At 38.5% G+C, this 20,423-nt stretch overlaps 2 protein-coding genes and 2 long non-coding RNA genes across 4 annotated transcripts; 2 read left to right on the top strand and 2 right to left on the bottom strand.

Annotated features, from left to right (window-relative positions):
* Positions 1 to 5,028: 5,028 nt before the first annotated feature.
* Positions 5,029 to 6,847, bottom strand: LOC120293359. The gene is made up of 3 exons (XR_005551118.1): positions 6,727 to 6,847; positions 5,712 to 5,819; positions 5,029 to 5,359 (listed from the first exon to the last, which is right to left on the bottom strand). It is a non-coding gene; the product is annotated as an uncharacterized LOC120293359 (long non-coding RNA).
* A 633-nt stretch (positions 6,848 to 7,480) lies between these two features.
* Positions 7,481 to 10,366, bottom strand: LOC120293325 (histone deacetylase HDT2-like). The gene is made up of 4 exons (XM_039312418.1): positions 9,896 to 10,366; positions 7,966 to 8,061; positions 7,685 to 7,828; positions 7,481 to 7,564 (listed from the first exon to the last, which is right to left on the bottom strand). The coding sequence occupies exons 1-4, from the start codon at positions 10,304 to 10,306 to the stop codon at positions 7,496 to 7,498; spliced, it is 720 nt and encodes a 239-aa protein (XP_039168352.1). The 5' UTR covers positions 10,307 to 10,366; the 3' UTR covers positions 7,481 to 7,495.
* Positions 10,367 to 12,303: 1,937 nt separating this feature from the next.
* LOC120293686 (phosphatidate cytidylyltransferase 5, chloroplastic-like) lies at positions 12,304 to 13,356 on the top strand. Its single transcript, XM_039313391.1, has 3 exons — positions 12,304 to 12,565; positions 12,685 to 12,741; positions 13,187 to 13,356. Exons 1-3 carry the CDS (start codon positions 12,304 to 12,306, stop codon positions 13,354 to 13,356), a joined length of 489 nt encoding a protein of 162 aa, XP_039169325.1.
* Positions 13,357 to 16,831: 3,475 nt separating this feature from the next.
* Positions 16,832 to 17,929, top strand: LOC120294150. Its single transcript, XR_005551633.1, has 2 exons — positions 16,832 to 17,606; positions 17,767 to 17,929. It is a non-coding gene; the product is annotated as an uncharacterized LOC120294150 (long non-coding RNA).
* The last annotated feature ends 2,494 nt before the right edge of the window (positions 17,930 to 20,423 follow it).

Genomic DNA, 20,423 nt, shown 5'->3' with positions numbered 1-20,423 from the left:
TGTATAATTTTTGTGTTATTAATCCAATTTAATGGATAGTATATTTGTTACAAATATACTATTTTAAGGTTTTTTGCGGTCGAACAAATCAATTTGAGGTAAATTTATCATGAGTGTACTAATTTAGGGCTTTTCATGATCAAAAATTAATTTGGAGTAAATCTATCATACGTGTATTAGTTTAAGGTTTTTTAAAGGTATTAACCTTATTCTTCTTCTTTTTTTATTCTTTTTGTTGTCCTTTTGAGCTCCATGAGGTTTTCTTTCTGTTCGGCCCTCTTTTTTTTTTTTTTTTTTTTTTAATTTTTTCCACTGGAGACAAAAATGCTGTCCCTCCTTTTTCAAAAAAAATAAAATTATTTGATAGATGGTGAACTAATTATTGTATTAATGAGTTGTATTTTTATCTTTTTATTTTGTACAAGGAAACCATTATCCTAAATAACCTGAGCACAAATAAGAGTAAAAAAAAATAAATCTTTTACTAGTTTTAACTAATGCATTTGATTTAATCATAACTGCAATACATGTCATTTCATTATAATATATGTATCTTAACTGCCCAACTTTCATTTTAATCAACAAATCTAACAATCCAACTTTCTTAATTTTTCAAGTCATCACCACACGATTTTTTTTACAGTTACTTCAAACAAAAAAGTTTCACAATATGACAAAGCTAAGCACATTGGAAATTCTAAACACCCATAAATTATCATGCAAATTCAAAAGAAAAAGCTCCCTAAAACATTACTACATGTGAATATCCTCTTTGCATTGATTAAATGGAATGATTAGTTGTTGAGAAGAAAATTGTGGCAATTGAAATTGCATTATAAAACGACTTATTGAAACCATTTGCAGATATATATAATGCATCAAAATTTTCATAAAACCATCAAAGAAAAGTAAATGATCTTCATAGTACAAATGTAATGCCATAGTAACATATTGTATATGCAACTTAACAATAAAACAGTGTTCCTTCAGCTACTTAGCTCCCCTAAAAAAGACTACTCTCTCTGGAAAAAAAAAATTACCTAATTCAGACAATAAAAGTTTTAGTTACATTACTAAGAGAGTCATTATTTGCTCAAAAATATATCGGGGAGTAATTCCAATGTTAGAGTGCGAGAAACTCCAACCTTAGAATAGGCCTTTCAGGTTGAATTATTGCATGTTAAAGTGCTCTGTGCCTATTATATTTCACCACCATGGATTTTAATGGCCTTGAATGTGAGTTTGACATTTGCCTTTCGATTTAAATGCCCGACTATTATGCCCATAACCTTTACAAGTACCACATCTTGCCCCTTTTTCAACAATCTGAAATGACAAAGGATCATGTCATTTAGAAGTTGGTTCTCCTTTAAATTTTTAATTCCAACCTTTATGATATGTAGTTAAGGGCACATATAAGAAGGAATCACTTGTTCGTACGAAATGCTCAATTTGGTTTTCAACAACTTCCTTTTTCAAAATTAGCCATTCTTGATATTTTCTTCCAACTCGTGAAATAGTTGCTTGTATAAATCATCTCTATTATTTTTTAGTAATATCATGATAAACAGGACCTCATGTCAAGCCATTATTGTGGATTAGTTATATCTAGAGATGGACCATTGGAAATCCTAAATCTTATATTATGCGTACATAGAAGGTCCATGGATTGCATAAATGCCCAATACAAGTAGGTGGCTTAACCCTACTTTTAACAATCTTGTACTGCATGTAGAGCTCATCTAAAACAAATGTTGATGAAAAGTAGAATATGAAAATGAAGAGGAACTCTTACCTTTTCACTTGACAATTTTGCTTTGGTTTTTTGAAACTAATTCTCCACTGCAATGAACATTTTATTTTTCACCTCTTCTTTTCTCGTTGAAACTAGTAGATATACTTTCAAAATTGAATGTAACTTTTTAGCTATTGAAGTAACACAATTCCCAAAATGCATGAGCAAGTTTGTGTAAGCTGGCACAAAGAGCTCTTTGAAAGGAACCGATTCATTTTTAATACAACTAAGAAATGATGGCTTCTTCTTACAATGGTCTTCAAATTGCTGGCTTTTTTCATCATATTCTACTTCACTCTTGGAGTTCAAAACCTTGCACAAATCAAATATAAAAGAGTTCCAATTCGCTCCATCTCTTAAAATGAGATTTATATTTTATCACATTATTCTTTTCAATGTGCCAAACACGCGACAAATTGGCACTTTTAGGAAAAGTGCATTGAACTTCTCTATCAATGACAAAAGCCAAGAGTTGACAATCAATACCCAATATGCTGCTAAACATCCTCAAAAGCCAATCCGTAGTCTTCTTTTTCCTCCTTCGTCGAAAGGGCAAAGCATGAGTAGAAAAAGCATTAAAGCTAGGAACTCCAACCATACCCAACCAAAAGCATTTTGTATCAATTAGTCTTGTAAGTGCAATCAATTTCAGAGACATTGGATAAATTCTTTGTCGATGCCATGGACATAAGTTAAGAGAAAAATAAGTGCCTAAAGCAACCCTCAGCATCATGTTTAAAATTGTAGATGAATCGATTAAGCTCATCCAATCAAGCTTGCACCAAAAAGCGACCATTTAGATTTTCATCATAGATTTAGCTTTCATGTTGCAAATAGGTTTAGCAATAGCTTGAATGCTGGGATTACTTTTGTCTCAAGGAAGAACGTAATTTGGCATTAAAGTATACTTGTTTGAGACATCTCTTTTGCACGCAAATCTTCAACTATAGAAAGCAACGACAAGTAGGATTCATAAATGTATCATGTAGAGGTTCATGATTGTGTAATATATTCAATACTTTGAGTGTGATCTGTTCTTCTTTCTATTGCCACAAACTTCAAAAGGACAGTTATCAAATGAGATCCAACTTTTTTTTCTTAGATGTGCAATAGTATTAATATGTTGATCGCATCAATTACCTCCCCTATTGCAATCAAGAAGAACATATTTGTCATTAACCTTCTATATGTATACTCACTAAGCAAAAATTCATTTAGGTTGCTCGTTTAAATACATCTAATACCAAAATGGAAAATTTATAGGTTTAGAACGAGGCTTCAGCCATATGGAAGAAATTCAAAGCCTTGAGAAAATATTGGGTGCAGCTAGGATGGCCACCTCAGCATTATTGCACTAGTCCATTTTGCGAGCCAAACCGTTGCTCATAAGCCCAGCTTGAAGAAAAGCTGCAAGTCCCCGCTCTCTCCTTGATTACTCTCTCACTTTACTCTCTCTCTCTCTCTCTCCAAAACCCACTCGTAGACTTCCACCTTCTCTCTTGCACTACATTTGCTCATCCCTTCACCTTATCGACATTGTTCAATTCTTCCTCCTTCTCCAACCTTCTCTCTCTCAAGCCTCGAGTTGCTTCCATCAAGCATGGTGAGGCCCCCCCGTCGACACCCGTCGAGTTCTTCGAGAGATTGAAGAAGTGGCGATCAATGTCAAAAACGTCACCTCCTGCGGAAATGCGGAGCTCGAATTGATTAGCTTCGGTAGCATCGAGACGGAGATCCGGTGAGCCACAACACCCTCACTGGCCCTCACATGTGGCTGGTCACCGGCCAAGGGAAAGAAAGCCAAAGAAAAAACAGGAAAAAAAAAAAAAAAAGAGAGAAATGGTGAAGAAGAGAGAGAAACGAAGGAAAGTGAGGGACTTGTAGTTTTTCTTCAAGGCGGGCCCACGAGCGACACATGTTGCTCGCAGAATGGATTAGTGCAATGCTGGGGTGGCTACCCAGCAGCACCCAATATTTTCTCCAAAGTCATAGAAGAAAGGAATATAAGTTGTGACCCACACAGAAATGGTTCTTATATTTGCCCTAGAAACCAAAGCATTCGGGTTGTTACAATATCGACAAAATCCATAAGGTCTATTATACACGTTTTTTTTTTTTTTTTTTTGGTAAAGAGGTCCGATATACACATGTTTTGACCGACAAACAATTGAAAAGATGGGCTCATGCTTCATTGTCAATCCCACAGTTGATAAATAAAAGATGAATGTTTCCTTGTTCGCAATTCACCAAGCTATAGCAGCACTTAATTAAAGTTGAAAGAACAGAGCAAACGTTCTAAGACGTTTTTAAAAAATATACAAATCTTACAATTTGAGTCATTCCATGTCCCATTCGTTGATAATAAGCCTAATAAGACGGTGACGGAACTGCCACCGCCATTGCGTAAAGATGGCCAACAAACCGCTGCAGTTACTGTCCTCAGATTCGACTAAAGAGGGTAATCAAATGGAGAAGACGGCACAATCAAGAAAGGGTGAATTGATTATTTGAAAATTTTTAAGCAATAATGGAAAGAACATTGTGTAAAACATGTATTGTGTGCCATGGGGTATACGACATAGAAATTTTAGCTACTAGACAAAAAAATTGTTCTAGTTTTTAGTAATTAAGAAAAAGGAGGGGGGGTTAACCCATGGAAGGGCGAGAAACACTCTTGGTAGTCGCTAAGGAGATGGCAAACCTCGCCAATGGCGGTTGTTTGCACTACGGTCTGGCAAGTGGCCAGCAGCGACGGTCCATCTCCGAATCCTCCTTTCTCTTTTGGCCTGTTCGATGATCTAATTAAGCGTTGAAAATTAAAAATTCAAAACGTACGTTCCTTTTCTCAGGATAACAAGAGAACGGAATTACCATCAATGTCTGACAAGGTGTGGAAACCAGGAATGGTTTCTGTGTCTCTTCTGACGACACTATATCTGCTCTCTGTGTAGCCCTCAGTTGAACTCTCTAAACTATAAGGCCTCAAAGAGAGCCGATCGCAGGTACCCGCCAGAGCTTATTAAGAACATCGGGACATCTTGGCACCAGCCAAAACTGAGACAAACCCCATCACTTCCATGCCGACTTTAACAAACCTGGTTATTCTGAAGGTGCATATTGCAGCATTTCTTTAATGCATCTTGGTTTCTCCGGTCTGACCAACTTGAGAATATTTGTCACGGGATAGATAATGTCTCGATGTGATCAATCATAAATAACAGCAGGACCAAACCTTCTTTAGAGTACTCATTCTTTGTATAAAACAATGCAACAGATAATTCAACTGGCCCAAAAGGTTAAGCAAGCTATAATCTGCTGTCACACTAATCCCAACCTCAAATAGATCAGCTTGTAAAAGCCACAGATAATTCTGTTGTCTAAGATAGTAATACAACCAGCATTTGGTGAGTTATCTATGAAAGCTCTGACTTATACTATATACATCTTCACTACAGCTAGCGGATCAAGCTACTATCTTGCTTCTATCTCTCGCTTACTTAGGTGCCTCTTTTCTTGCTGTTGAAACAGAACCCGGCAGAAAAATGAACTCTTGATCAATCCCTCCTGGAATAGAACATAAAGACATACATCAGAAGTCAATACATGAGGAAATCTGCAAGTAAAACTCCACTAAATCCGAGCTCTAAAGAGGACATTCCATTAGGTAGCAAGAAAATGTTGGTTTCCTCGTCCTCCAGATCACTTAATCCACCATCTTTCATCACTGACTTATTTATTGGTATCAGCTTAGCTTAAACAGTAAAAGAAAGTTTTGGAGAGCCATTTTCCTTTGTCTTACCTCAACTCCAAGAATTTAAAATCTAACAATCACCACTAGTACGGTAACTAATTCTGATATCATCATTGCTAACTAGTGAAGGGGTGAGAAAAAGTCATAGCCAATTCCTCATCATACCTGGTCTGAACAGTAGGTAGACTTGGCATTCTTAACCACTTAGGAGCTTTCAGAACCTTGTATCATGTTGCATCGATGGACAATCTTCGAGAAATCATCAAGACTTAGCTGTAACATAGACAGATAAGTCACGCCACAAACAGATAGTTTACTTCCTAAAGACCCAAAACCAGAATCAACATTAAATCCCCAGTTTACTTTACATCATTAAATTTATGTTGATTCCTAAGAAAATAAATCCTTAATACTATTGTTGGCAATTGTTTTTCCTTTGCATAACATTACTAGAAATTTATTCAATCTAGCAAAGGAGATCTAAAAATAAAAGAGATAGATGAAGATGGAGAAAATTACATTCTCCGATGCCAAGTGGGTTAACTAAAAGATCTAACTAGAGATTGACCTTAAAATAACTATGTAAAAATTCATATCCTAACAGAATCCTTTTTCCCACACTTTCCAGGGCATGACTAGTCTTGCCAGCATATTACCTCATTTACTTTCACTACCCCATTGTTATGATTAAATCAAGTTGGTGATACTTTCCCAGACAGTTATAGTTAAGTCATATTTAGTATTGTTCGATTCTTGAAACATGGACATTAATGCAAGATAATTTCTAAAATTGCCTAGATTTTGATCTGCATTAATAATTTAAGAATTTCATTAACAAGTGCCGCCAAAGCACTTCTTGAAAACCTCAATAAAGAAAGTTTGTCATTTCCAATGCACCATCTTTCTTGTATTATGCATAATAAATGAAATAAAAACATTTCTTTATTAAGTATGGTTAACAAGTGTTGCCAAGACCCATAACTTAATTATATATCTATTCAACAACAGATACTCTGTCCTCATGGATGTTTAATGAGATTTCATAACACTGCAGTCAATTAAATTAATGATGCTGAGACCTTTTTCAAAATTTCATAATAGTTCAGTCCACAGCAATGCAGTTGACAAAAGGATTAGCGTGCAGGACTGGAGATGAAACAAAAATAGTACTAGGCTGGACCTTTCCATCTCCATCGCTATCAAAGCAGTGAATCATGTTGGCTAGTTCCTCGTCTGTCCATGTAAAATCATGAGCATCAGCAACTTTGGCTAAATCATGCACAGTGATGCCACCCTTCCCCCTTCTGCATGACACATGCAAGCTCATCAGTTCCAGAAACAAAAGGTTCACAAGCCAAAAGGGTGTCTATTGCCCAGCCTCCCACAATGTGGGGTCCAGGAAGGGCTAGATGTACCCACTTAACAGTAAGATCACAAGCCACAGAAAGAAAAAGAAGGTCCACGTAATACCCCATAAGAAACTCTCATTGTTAGTAACCAGAGGAACATAGAAAAAACCTTCTAGTAAAATTGATATTCTGTGACATATTTTGGCAGTTTCTAATATCACAGTAATCAAGAAGCAACGTATCTCAAAACTATATACTAGCAAACCAACATCCACCAGGTCTCAAAAGTTTAATATCACTTTTCAAACCATGACTAAAGAAAGGGATGGAAGACTTGCAGCGCATAAATATCTCCCTCCAGATTGACCTACTATAGATGTTCATTTCCTGGATGCGAATGCTTCAGCCTAACAATAAATTAGCTTCTCTGAACCTCCCTACCATTTGGACTAATGATGCACAAGAACAAGTGAACCTGATGTGCGAAACCAACAAGTGGTTGCCACAGCCATCAATGCCAAAATATATATATGAAGGAAAGAATGTGAAAAATATGCATCCATCATCTGACAAACATAGAAATGGAAACTCCATTAACCATCAATTACCATCAAACTGAAAGAAATGCATAATCAGCTCGTCCTCAGTCATCTTCACCCGGCTGGTAAACTGGATATCAATAATTATTTACAAGAAAACAAACAAACAAGCAAACAAAGACAGTCAGCTAGGAAAGGAAAAGGAAAACAAAATTCTCTTAAAACAATTATTAGGACAAGAGTTACAGACCGTTTTTCTCCTCTTCAGCATCCTAGGATTTTCCTGAGTCTTTTCTACTCTGCCTTTAAGATCTACACCAGCCTCATTTTTAGAAGGCCCTGAGATCACTGTTCCTGAAACTCCAGCAGAATCATGCAGAGACAGCACAATGGCCTGCATTTTGCCACTGACTTTGTCAATATTGACCTTGCGGTTACTACACGTGTAATAGATTTCTAATCCATGCTGAGATGAAACCCAAGCTTCACTCTAGAATGACAATATTACAATCATGAAAATACTAGATTTACCTTCGCCAATTCAGCATCATCATCAACATAATCCAACTTATTCAGTAACTTTTTGGTCTGAGGTTTCTTCCTTGGTTTGGACACTTTTCTCTTTCCCTGGAGCAGGAGATAGTCACAAAAGGTAAGAAAAACAACATTTCAAAGCAAGACAGAAGTATTACATAGGTATCGACATGTCGATTGTCCCAAGAAGGACAAGAAGCTCGGTATTAAGATGACATATCAAAATAATACATGATCAAAATAATTTGCTGAATTCAGCTCATCAATTTTGCCCTCATCAATGTTTAAACTTCTTCCACCTACATTAAAGAATAGGAACGACAATTCAGGTTTAGCTCCTTTCACTTCTCTCATGTCACAACCTCTGGGATATGTGATATATCTGAAATCTGATCTGAATATTAAAATGGAATAGGACTAAAAACAAGGAAAACAATATTGATTTCAAACTAAGCATGTCGCAATGGGTACTAAGTATCATAGCCAAATTCTCTAAGTTCATAACTTATGAATCTATGCATCTTCCATACGACACCACCCTAATCTTGCTTAACATAAAATAACCAAGGACATGAAGTTGCAGATGTTCAATATGTCCAATGCGATTACTATAATGACATGTCCAAGACTGATACATCTACAACTTACTTAGAAGTTCCCTAGTGCGCCTCAGATCCATGGTTTCCTATTGTTGTCTAAATCCTGATTTAAATAGAAATCTTAAGAGGAGATACAGAAAGAAAAACTGCCTTCCACCAAAGCCCACTCCAAGAGGATAGACAGAGAACTGGAAAAGCTAAACTTAAATGAAAGCCATAAGTCAATTTGACTAAAAACACCCACACTATATTATTTGGTAATTAAATCATTTATTCAACTGTGGTATTAATATTTAAACAAATTTGGTGAAAACGGTATTTTCAACTGCAGTACATGCAACTAGAGTATCACCAAATTAACATCCTTCACAAAAGCAGTCTGGAGTAATTAGCAATAGTGAAATTCAAAATAAGTAGCCAATAAACAATTAGACTGTAATTTTGGAATTAATTGCGATAGGTTTGAAATGCCAAGATATATTAAAAGTACACAATTTAATTGAAATTCTCGAGGATTTATAATAAGGGAAAAATGAAGGGAAAGATGGCATGTTAATCTGCCAGCGAGTGTACTTAAGTTTCACACAGTTTCTAACCAACTGCACAAAGTTTTGCTTAAGTTGGGTAATCTAGGCGAGTCAAACAGCATAACTAAGTATTCGATGCCACTTCAAGCCAAAAATCTCATGGTTACCTAGGATCCAACTTGGATGTTCTCATGATAGTCTTCTGTTTAATTAGGCCAACTATTTCTTAGAAACACTGGTGAAGTTTCAAGAATGTCATAATGAAGCAATAAAATCTGGGTGCAGCATAAGAAATTCATTCTAATTAAGAAGGCGCTCAATGCAGCCACTGCAGCAATATGTGTGAATAAAACACTTCGTGAAGAAGTCTAAAGAACTGAGGTAACTAGGAAGAAAGTGCTCCCGGATACACTTCACAACAACATTAACTAAAAATTATACTAGCAAAAAAAGCCAGCGTTGTGAAGGAAATATATAGGCAACACTTCCGAGTGACCGCAATATGTGGTGAATACACAACAGTTCGGAATGGAATGAAATAAAGCCGGAGCCACGAAGCCAAAAAATTAATGACCCCCGAGGACGAATCACTTCATTCACTTCAATGGCCCCATTGTCATCCTCATTGAGAAAAATTCAAGAAATGAGAAACTCTGTGATCATTTCTTTCTCTTGACTCCGTTGTCTTAAACCGACCTTCCCATTTTCACATAAACCTTAAACGCCAACTACGCTAGGAACTTCAATTCACGCAAAAACAACAGAAGCAGATAAAGAATTACCCAATAGAAAAGAACCGACCTTTGTCTTACCAGACCCAGATACTTCAAAATCCCGATCATCCTCCTCATCGTCGACGCTAAGATCATCGTCATCGCCGCCATCGCCGTCCAAAGCAGGCGCGTAATCACCATCCTTGTCGTCGTTGTCGTCGTCGTCGTCCTCGCCGCCCACCTTCCTTTTGCCCTTCGCGTCGCCCTTTCTCGCCTTCCGACTCGAACCCATCACGGAACTCGCCAGGTTTCGGAGGCCCAGGGCCTCCATCCTCCTCTTGTTCTCCGCGATCCTCGACAGCCTCTGCTTCTCGTAATTCGATACACGCGTCGCCTCCTTCGGGTCGGGTAGCGTCGGAGGCTCCGGTTCGGAGCCCGAGCTCGCCTCCGCTCCGTCGGGCTCCGCGTCGGAAGTGGGAGGGCGGCGCTTCGCCGCCATTCGAGCGGTCGCGGCGAATTCTCGAGACGAAAATGGCGATTGGTCGTCGCGAAATGACGGAGGCTCGAGGGGAGTGAAGAAAATGGGAGGGAAGTCGATATAAGAGCAAGCGCGGTCAAGTTGCACCGGTCCGACCGGATTTTGAGGCTTAAGCATTTGGACCGGTCCGGTCCGGACCGAGTCGTAGGCAAGGTGATTTGGGGGCACTTACTACTTCAGATGAGATGAAGACTTGCGCAGTTTTAACACTCACTTAACATGTGAATTTTCGTTTGAGCAAGCTGAAAAAATTGTGCTTTGAGAGCACATGAAAATATCCAGTGTTGTAGGTCAAAACTAAAGAGACGATATCCGAGCCATTCGAATTCACTTAAGAACGATGATTCTATCTTGAGCTGACCTTAATATGTTGTGCATACAAGTGTTACCTCAAAAAAATTGCTTAGCGAAGTAAATGGAGAACTGACATGTTATCACATGAATCTTACTATGAACATACATGTTGGATATAATGGTTTCTCTCTATAAGTTAGTTCATTAAGGGTATTTGTAAAAATTACCATCACTCCGTTATTTCTACATTCTAAAATTGCATATTGTCGCTTCTTTAATTTTCTTGTGCAAAAACAAATGAAAAAGGAAAAATGGCTTTCCTCAACATTGATGGCCCTTCTAAAATGTCAAAATATGTCTTCTATATCTACACATTTAAACTTAGTCGACTTTATTGACGAAAAAAAAAAAATTATATGCGTTCCGAATTTACTCTTGTATCCAAAGACTAATATAGCATCAACTTTTAATGATGGCTTAGGGGAATATTTCAAAATACACCCCACATTGGACGCATCATCTCAAAAGAGCCGACGAAGTAACACTTGTCTCAAACGGCCCCCCACAATTTAGGGAACCGGTTTTGCTCGCTAGAATAGAACTGGCCAAGAATGGGCCGAAAACTCTAATCAAAATACACGGAGAACTTCTGCACTGTGCTTTGATGCTGCAAAAGCATTCGGCCATCTGTTTTTTGTTGGTTAGGACAAAAAAAAAAGGTGTGTTTTGTTGGTTTTTTCTTTTTGGTCGAATGTTTTGTTTTGTTGGCTGTTGGACTGTCCGGTAATTGGCGGGACTGGTGTGTGTGTGTGTGTGTGTGTGTGTGTGTGTGTGGTGGAACTGGCCAAACATGTGGGCCTGAAAGTGGCCAAGCAAAGGCCAAGAAAACTTTAAAAAAATGGTCCAGCAAAGCGGAAAGCTGGCCAGAGACAAGCCGAAGAACGGCCGCCTGAATCAGAGTTTGGCCAATGCTTATCCGTCCATTCCACAATGTAATGGACAACTTTTGTGCAATGAACTTGGCAATGCATCTCTGCAGAATATTGCTTGATGGCTCAATATGCAACAACATTCGTTGCACCTTAAACCCCCATCTTAAATTCAGGGACACAGAAAGTATCATATCACAGCAATACACTAACTATCAAGATATTCACGATCATTTTCTTTGGGATAGGCCTTAGAAAGAGAAGGAAGGAAGGCTGGAATGCTAACAAGCACATAGAAATTGAATTCGCCCGAACAATAGCCACCAAATGGGTAAGTCGGCATAATTTACAGCAACTAAATAATCATTCACTTCCTTTCCCAAAAACAACAAATTTCCTCCTGTTTCATACATAATCCTCCGCTGACGTTGAGGTCAATTCAGGAAGGTAAGTGTTCAACCTTTTGTCTCAACCTTCCCCTCTTTCCTGTGTACTTGCGGAATAAATCATTCACGCCCACCGGCACGGTAGAACCATGTGTTTTTACGCCAGCGTGACGACGGGGAAAACGGAGCGGAATGGGCGATAGGCGGTGGACGGTGCGAAGCGTAGATAACCCCGCAAAGAGCCCAACGCTCCATTGCCGAATCTCTTGATGATGTTCAAGATGTCTTGAAAATCAAGAACTCCTGAATCCTCTATCGACTTTGGCCCGCTGCCCGCTCTCGCGTTTTCATGGCGCCCTTCGTCAGAATCGAGGCAATCAAGCCGACCCCTCTGTCGCTCGCCGCTCTCTGCGCTTGCCCGTGCCGACCCTTTGCTACGAACGCCCCGGTTCTGACGCGCCCTCTGTCAAAATTCAATCTTGGGTTGCTTTTACATGGGCCCAAGAGCATGGTCCAGATGCGCTTGAGAGTGGTCCCGGCCCGCCGGTGCGTCGTCACGGCCCGGGGCGCGCGCCGAGCAGGACCGGGTCAGCGAGAGCAACGCCAATCAGGTGGGCTTTCGGTCGGCTGTGTCTCATTGGGAAATCCGGAATTAGTCTGTGTGATTGTTTTCTTGACTGGTGTCTGGAATTGTTGGATGTATGAGGGGAAAATGGTACTTTTTGTGCAGGCTCTATCCTGAGTGCAAATGAGAGGGTTGTGAATAACGCACTTTTAGTTGTTAGTGGTTAAGAAAAGGGTAGTTCCTTACAATTGGATGGGCCAGAAAAAGCAGTATAGGTAAAGTGTCAATTTTCTTTCTTTGCTTATTTTCATGCTTCCTCTGCTGGAATTTGTTACGTAATGCACCGTGTCTGTGAGAATTTAGTTTGTATCTGTCTTTTAATGCACGGAATGAGTTTTCCGCAGGTACAGGAAATGGCAATGTTTGTTGCTTGAATGGTTGATGAATGAAGATTAAAAGTTGTGGCATTACTTCTCTGTGGCCCTTTTCATAATAATTTGATTGTAAAGCAATGCTGAAACGGAATGTTTTAGGAAGTAGACAAAGGCCATCAATCTTCACCATGGGAGAAACTGATATGGAGACTCAACAGAAAGTAAGTCAGTTAAGAAGAGGATTGTTTTTGGACTTGGAATTGATTTTTCTGTTGGCGGTGTTGTGTTGGCAGGAGGATGGGTGATTACTGTGGCTTTGGCGTCCGCTGTTTCTGCCGGTTCACGCGAGTATTTTGAGTTGGTTAGGAGTCGTGGAATTGCAGCTGGAATGACGCCCCCTCCTCGATATGTGTCCCAAGTTTGCTCGGTTATTTGTGCCCTGATGCCGATACTTATCTTGTAAGATTGAAAGACACCCCTATGCTATATTATTTTGTGGCATTTGGTGGACAAATTTTGTTGCTGCCAAAGCTTTGAGCGTGCACTTTGTTTCCTGATAAAGTTTTATAAGTTAGCCAATCTTATCGTGATGTAGTAATTACCTAGCATGCTTCTATCTTCTCTTATCAAAATGTAATAGGCTCCCGTATCTGTCTGCACTGCTTGGTAAGGGAGATTTGGGAGCTTGCTTGCTTCTGAATTTCTAAAATCATCCTGTTCAGCAGAACGAAACAATCAAAAGACAGTAAACTTGACATGGAAATTGAAATGTACCACAATCTAGCTGTAGTAAGTAATCACAGGAAAAGAAATTGCCAGCATAATTTGAGAGAAAAACCCTCTATGGTGGCAAAGACATGTCGAAAAAACATTGACCACTTTTCAGCATGCACTTTCTGGAAAATCTTTGGCATTCTCTGTTTAGATACATTTTTCTTCTCTTCTAAGTTGTTAGCAATCTGAAACGTAAAAATCAGGTGGAGTTCACTGATTTCTCATAGAATGCCATTGTTTACCCCTATGGATACTTTTGGTTACAGAGTATATACATTTGTTACCTCACATAAAGAGATTTCCTCACTTCTGACTTGTTGGTGCATTGCGACAACGGGCTTATCAATCTCAGACACTAGGGTCTTAAGAGTAAGAAGTAGCAAATTCATAATAAAGAGTTGGAGACTCTATCATGACTATTTTGTGAAAAAATTTCTGTCATTTTGTATATAATCATAATCTACCTTAAAATTTATTGATCTCTCTTCATTGTCTTTCACGATATTATAAGTTCGAGTCGTCTTGTAAGCAAATCTTTGTTAAACTTATACCTCAAGCATTTGCTACCTTATATGGAGAAATTTCCTCCCTTCTGACTTGTCAATGAAACTATAACTAGAGGTGTCAAAATGGATATTAGACCTATACATAATCCATTTAAATAATAAATTAATCATATATGGGTCATTTAGGCTGCGTTTGGTTGTGTTCTTTTTTTGTTTTTAAACACTTTTTCTGTTTTTGTTCTGGGAACAAAAAGGAAACAAAGCGTTTGGATGCGTTTATGTTCCTTTTTTGTTCTTTGTTCCCAGGAACAAAAAGAAAGAAACAAGAAACACAAATTTGTGTTTCTTGTTTAAACACTTTGAGAAACACTTATTTTTCTTTTTCTTTTTCTCTTATTTTCTTGTTCTTTTTCTTTTGGCGGTCGCCGGCCCGTGGCCGGCGACCGGCCGACGAGGACGGCGGCCTCGCCCGCCCACCGGCGAGGCTCGCCTTGGCCGGCGAGCCTCGGCCTCGCCGGATCCGGGCGAGTCGGCGTCGGGTGATGGCCCGGCGAGGCCACGCCTCGCCCGCCCGCCGGGCGACTCGGCCTCGCCGGCGACCGGCCAAAAGAAGAAAAAAAAAATGAAAAGAAAAAAAGAAAAAAAGGAAAAAAAAGAAAAAATATAAAAAATAAAAGAAATAAAAAAATTATCCAAATTTACCAAACATGTTTCTGTTTATTTTTTATTCCCCGGAACAAATTTACCAAACGCGTTGTTTTGTTTAAAAATTGTTAATGTAAAAACACTTTTTTCTATTTCTATTCCTGGAACAATTTTTAAACGAAACACAACCAAACGCGCCCTTACTTTTTAAAGAGATTAGTTAAATGAGTTTGAAAATTGAAGGCTTAAGATAAACGGGTCTTAAATGGACTGGACTTAGAACCCATTTCCAACCTAAGCCCCACATTCTCTCTTTCCCTCTTTAACTTTATAAAAATATTTTTATAAAAATTAAAATCAAAATTATTTTTATATTTCATATTTCTTTCCTCTTTTTCCCTTCTTCCTTCTTCCTTAGCCAATGGCCAACACGGTGACGGTTGGCCATTGACCAGGTGAGCCTCGAGGCTCACCCGACACCGGCGAGCCTTGAGCCTCACGTGACACTGGCAAGGCCCCCACCTCGCCCAATTCGGCGAGCTCAAGCTCCCTGTGGCCAAAAAAAAAGAAAAATAATTAAAAATTATATTTTCAAAAATAAAAATAAAAATAATTAAAAACTATATATTTTTAAAAACATTATGAAAATTATCCATTAAATTTGTATTGCATGAAAACATTTTAGCAATAATATTTTTTTTTTTAAATATTGTAAGAAATAAGTTTTTTTAAGTTTAGTTAAATGAGTTGAGTATGGGTTAAAAATTTTGCACTATGATAAACGGATTATAAATTGGTTAAATGGGTCGATTTTGGTTGGACCATTTATGGCCGACCCAAACTCAATTTGATCCACCCGTTTAACAGGTCTAGCTATTGTATTGGGCTCATCGATCTCAAGCAATGGTGGTCCCAACTGCATGAAGTAGCGAATTAGAACAAGGAGCTGAAGACTCTACCAAGACTATCTTTTAGATATATATATATTTTTAAAATTTTTTGGCCTAAGTCATCAATTAGTGATGTTCAACGTCTACCGTAGGTTATGTGGTAAGAAAGATCATCTGTCAATCCACTCTCCACCAAACAACATGTCACATTATCTTTTTCTTTCATTATTTAATACGGGAAGAATGATCTAAAAAAATCCGAATATATAAAAAATGTTGAGGCCATTTTTTGATAATACACTGCAAAGCCGAGCAAGACATTAGTCTATCATGATTGATTAATATATTTGACCTTTCGTTTGAGGCCCAATGAGTTGGGTTTCTAGAATGAACTTAATTGTTTTTTTTTTTTTTTTTTTGGCAGAAGGATGAACTTGTCTTTTTTCCCTCCGAATGAAGAACTTCCATTCAACTAGGAAAAAACGATTGGCCCAATATTGGGCATAAGTACATAATAGGTCCAAAAGAGTTAGAGGAAGTTAAAAAACCAAATTTGAAGATAGAGTCTTGCATCCGTGGGCTTTAGCGGCCCAATTCGCAATAAAATTAGTCTCCCTTCTACAATGCGGATGAACATGTTGGTCACTCTAATTTGACATTTTGTCAAAATTCTTGCTCTTTGTTGACACTTAAATTTTGTCATTTTTGTTTAGGACTTAATCTCATAAAATATTAAAGATTAGTCTCTAAACAAAAAAGGTAAAATAAATAATTTTCATTAAAATACATCGCATATATTTTCTTTAAAATGCATTCCACGTAGATATTATTGACATTTGCATTACTAGTATAAAAAATAAAAAATAAAAAAATTAAATAAATACTTTTAATAATAATTTTAAAAGAGTTTTAAAAAAATGGAGTGTGGCCGGGCCAAAGCTAGGCCAGCCCGGCCCCTTCTTCTTTCCCATCATTTGCTCTGCCAGCTCTTCTCTTCTCCCTCCGGCCCGGCCCACTCATCCATTCTCTTCTCCTTCCCTTGGACAATGGCTCGAGGACAAAAGACAAAAAAAAGATGAAGAGACAGTAGAGGCGGAGAAGGACGGGGCGCTAGCTGGCGTGGGGCCGTCGGTTTTGGGGGCTTCTTCTTCAGCTGAAGGGAGAGAGAGCGAGGGGGCAACAGAGAGAGAGAGAGAGAGAGGCCGCGAGTGAGATTCGAGCAAGAGGGAGCGAGAACGACTGACAGAGGGCAAGTGAGATGGAGAGTGGGAGCTAAGCCAAGGAGTGAAAACGTGAGCTTATTGCAGCCGAAGAGGTCTGCTCCCGATGAACGCCGACGCTCGCGGTTCTCTTTTTCAGCCTATATACTCTCGGTAAGCCCCCGTTCTGTTTGTTTCAAATCGGTTCACCTGATGATCCCGGCTCTGAGACGTGCGTGGCGAACGGACTGTGTCTGACATATCTCCAGTTCGCCATCCATTCATTCGCCGTCGTCGAGCCGGGTAGGGCCATCTCCGGTGACGACGCCCTCGGTTTGTCTCGACTTGACTGAGGCCAAGGCTTGTCGTTCGCCATTGATGCTTGTGTTAATGTGAAGGGATCGTTTCGGAGTCTACTTGAGCATTGTTTGTTCGCTATATGATGATTTTGGCTTGGGTTTTTGTCTCGGATGTCTCTGGATGCGCCCCCTCGATTGACGCCCGCTAGGCGTTTGGCATGATGCCCGAACAAGATCCGCTTTGGCCTCATTCGGTTTTCGGCTTCTGTTTTGTTCTGAACTGTGTTTTAGTCATTGAACGTGATTCTGATGAATTTTTAATTGTTGCTTCGTCGTGAGAGGCGCCTTTCCTTTTGGGGCATTCTGTGCTTATCGGCCAGCGTAGTGATGGTTTTCGAAGGTGCGTTTTTCGGCAAGCGAGGTTCTCTTTTGGTGCTTTCTTTGCAAGCCTATCAAAAAAAAAAAAAAACAGACTTTGAGAGTTTTTTTTTTTTTTTATCGGTCATATTCTAATCTTATCTTAACACTCACTCTTAGATTTTTACCCTGACTTCTTGTAGAGCGTGGGAATCAAAATCCATTCCTAAAATGAAATATTCCTCACTCTAATCCCCCTGAGAAGTAAGGGATTTGAATCCCCACCTCCCATTCCAAGTTAGAAGCTGTGAAGGAGTCGTGGTTCTGGGAAAGTGAACCGGGCGTGGAAGAAGAAAAAAAAAAAAACTGGGCGTGGAAGACAGGACAAGGGAAAGAGGAAAATTGGTTCTTTGGGTGGGCTTGGTTAAATTCATTTCTAATGTAATTGTTGGGCTTGGGGCTGTATTTGAGTAGGCTTGGGCTTGATGTGAGTTAGAAAATATGGGCTTGGTCTGGTTGGTGCCATTTGGACTGGTTTGTTCTCTTGTTAAGTTGGGGATAGATTGGGCTCAATATAATGAGCCCAGTTTGGGTGAGGGCCTGGGACCCGCGATCCAGGCCAGCGGACTCTGGTCGGTCTCGGCCCTGACTAGATCCGAGACCCAAACCTATCCCCTTTTCGGATTAACAATTAATTTATAAAAAAAAAAATCAAAATAAGTATTTTAACTAATTAAAAAAATTATTTTTTAAAATAAAAATATTAAAAATTCAGAAAAAAATATATGTTTTTTAAAATCAGAAAAAGCTTTATAAAATAGTTTTTTAAAATAGTTTTCTCTTAAAGTGTGTGAAAATCCTTGATAAAAATTGTGTTCAAAATCGAACAAACTCTTAGGGCTTCATGATTTGAGTATTCTTAGAGACAAATGATATGTCGTCGCTTGCGCATTTCCATTTCGATTATTGCGAGATTGACACATGGCCTTCCTTAGGCTTAATTAGAGATGCAATGCTAATGTTACATCCTTGCAATTTATTTAATGCTTTTCTTGGTTGTTGATTATTACTTTAATGATTATGCACAAGTATGATCACCTTACAAATTAGTAGATAGGTTTAAAATCAACCCAAACTTTTGACAAAATTCTTTCTAAAATGAACATAAGGGCACTAATTGATTAATTAGACCCTAGATTCTTTAATTGTGTAAGAAGTGAGGCACACCCTTACACCTCACTTAGCTTCTAGCTAGCCCTAATAGAATAGTGGCTACTCATTTTTAGAAAATAACATCAGTTTGAACACTCAATATCGTGTGAGGTATGAACTTAGGAGAGCTCATGCCTAAAACTAAGGTCGTAGGCCTGTCTTTTAGATAATACCCTAAACTTAATTCCCTCTATATTGAGGGGTAGGTTGCGACACTCTTAAGTATGAGTTGCTGAAATTGATCTCTGGAAAGCTCATAGACACTTCACAGAAGAAACTAGAAGGGAAAAAAAATTGGCCAAGAAAAGAATCAAATGAATTATTAATATCCGCATACATAATGGCAATAACTAAGTTGCACCAAATAAAGAGCATGTATATGATGGCATGTTTTTTTCTCTACATCACAAGTATTTATTACAAATACATGCAACCAAGTTGATAACAAATACAGTATGACTGCAGCAACTTAAAAAATCAAACAGCACTTCAAAAAGTGGCACATTATCTAATGACTGAACAATCTCTAAAAACCAATCTAAACCTCATGCAAGCGTACAAGATGATGCCAAAGCAAATACTAACGTACAAGATGATGCCATGACTTTGAGAAAAGCAAATTGAGAGTTCACAAAATTTCCTTCTTAGCTTCGCCTTTTCCAGCTCGTAATGGGAGGGTTTGATTGATCCTCCGATTAATTGCTCGTACAAAAGGTGGGACTATACACACGATCAGGTGTGCATGTGCATCTGTGCTTGTTTTATATAGCATTTCGCATTCAATTCCTATGTACGTTTGACTTTAGGGTCATCAAAATGGATTTTCCTATTATAGATTAAGTATTGCTTCAAATCCAGACATGTAACCATTCAAAATCAAAACCGCAACTTAAAACGTAGCATTGATATAAATGATGCTATGAAAGAAAAAGTGATCAATCAAAATTTCATGAAAATGGAGTAAACACGCAAAGTTGCAATTTTAATTTATGAATGAAAAACTACTATAATTTGACCACAACTTTGCGTATGTTACAAACACGTAAACGGAGGAAAAACCTCATATATCCATATTACATATCCTCCGAACACCTTACAATGAACCGACAAAAAAAAAACACCTTACAATGCAAAGGAAAAAAAAAGAGAGATAAACGGTGTCGAATTCTATCACAAGACCAACTAGGCAATGTCCTCCTCGTCTCCACCACCATCGCCACCCACCGGTCCAGTTGCAATGGTATTACTCACTGATGATTCTTCTTGGTTTGCAACATTAATTTTCAAAAGATTTTCGATGAACCCAAGTGATTCAATGAACGAGTCTCTAACTCTCAAATAAGTTGCTCTGCACATAGACTTGATGATTTGTTTCATCTCTTGAAAAAATTGTTGATAATCGGGATTTGTAGCTACCATAGTAAGGAATATACCATAGATAGCCCACTTGATGTAAGAATTCGGTACAATTGAGTTGAGTGTTATTCCAATAATGAGACATCCAAGTGTAAGAAATGCAAAATTGATGAATGTCATTCCACGATTGCCTCGTGTTGTTCGTGAACTGATGCCGTAAAGAATTATGAGAGCTATGGAAATCATGGCGAAGGTCAATTGCTTGTTTATAAGTAAATCCTTGACTCCAAGC

The sequence above is a fragment of the Eucalyptus grandis genome, chromosome 5 (genome assembly GCF_016545825.1).
Source record: "Eucalyptus grandis isolate ANBG69807.140 chromosome 5, ASM1654582v1, whole genome shotgun sequence".
NCBI lineage: Eukaryota > Viridiplantae > Streptophyta > Magnoliopsida > Myrtales > Myrtaceae > Eucalyptus > Eucalyptus grandis.
This window is presented reverse-complemented; position numbering and strand designations above follow the sequence as displayed.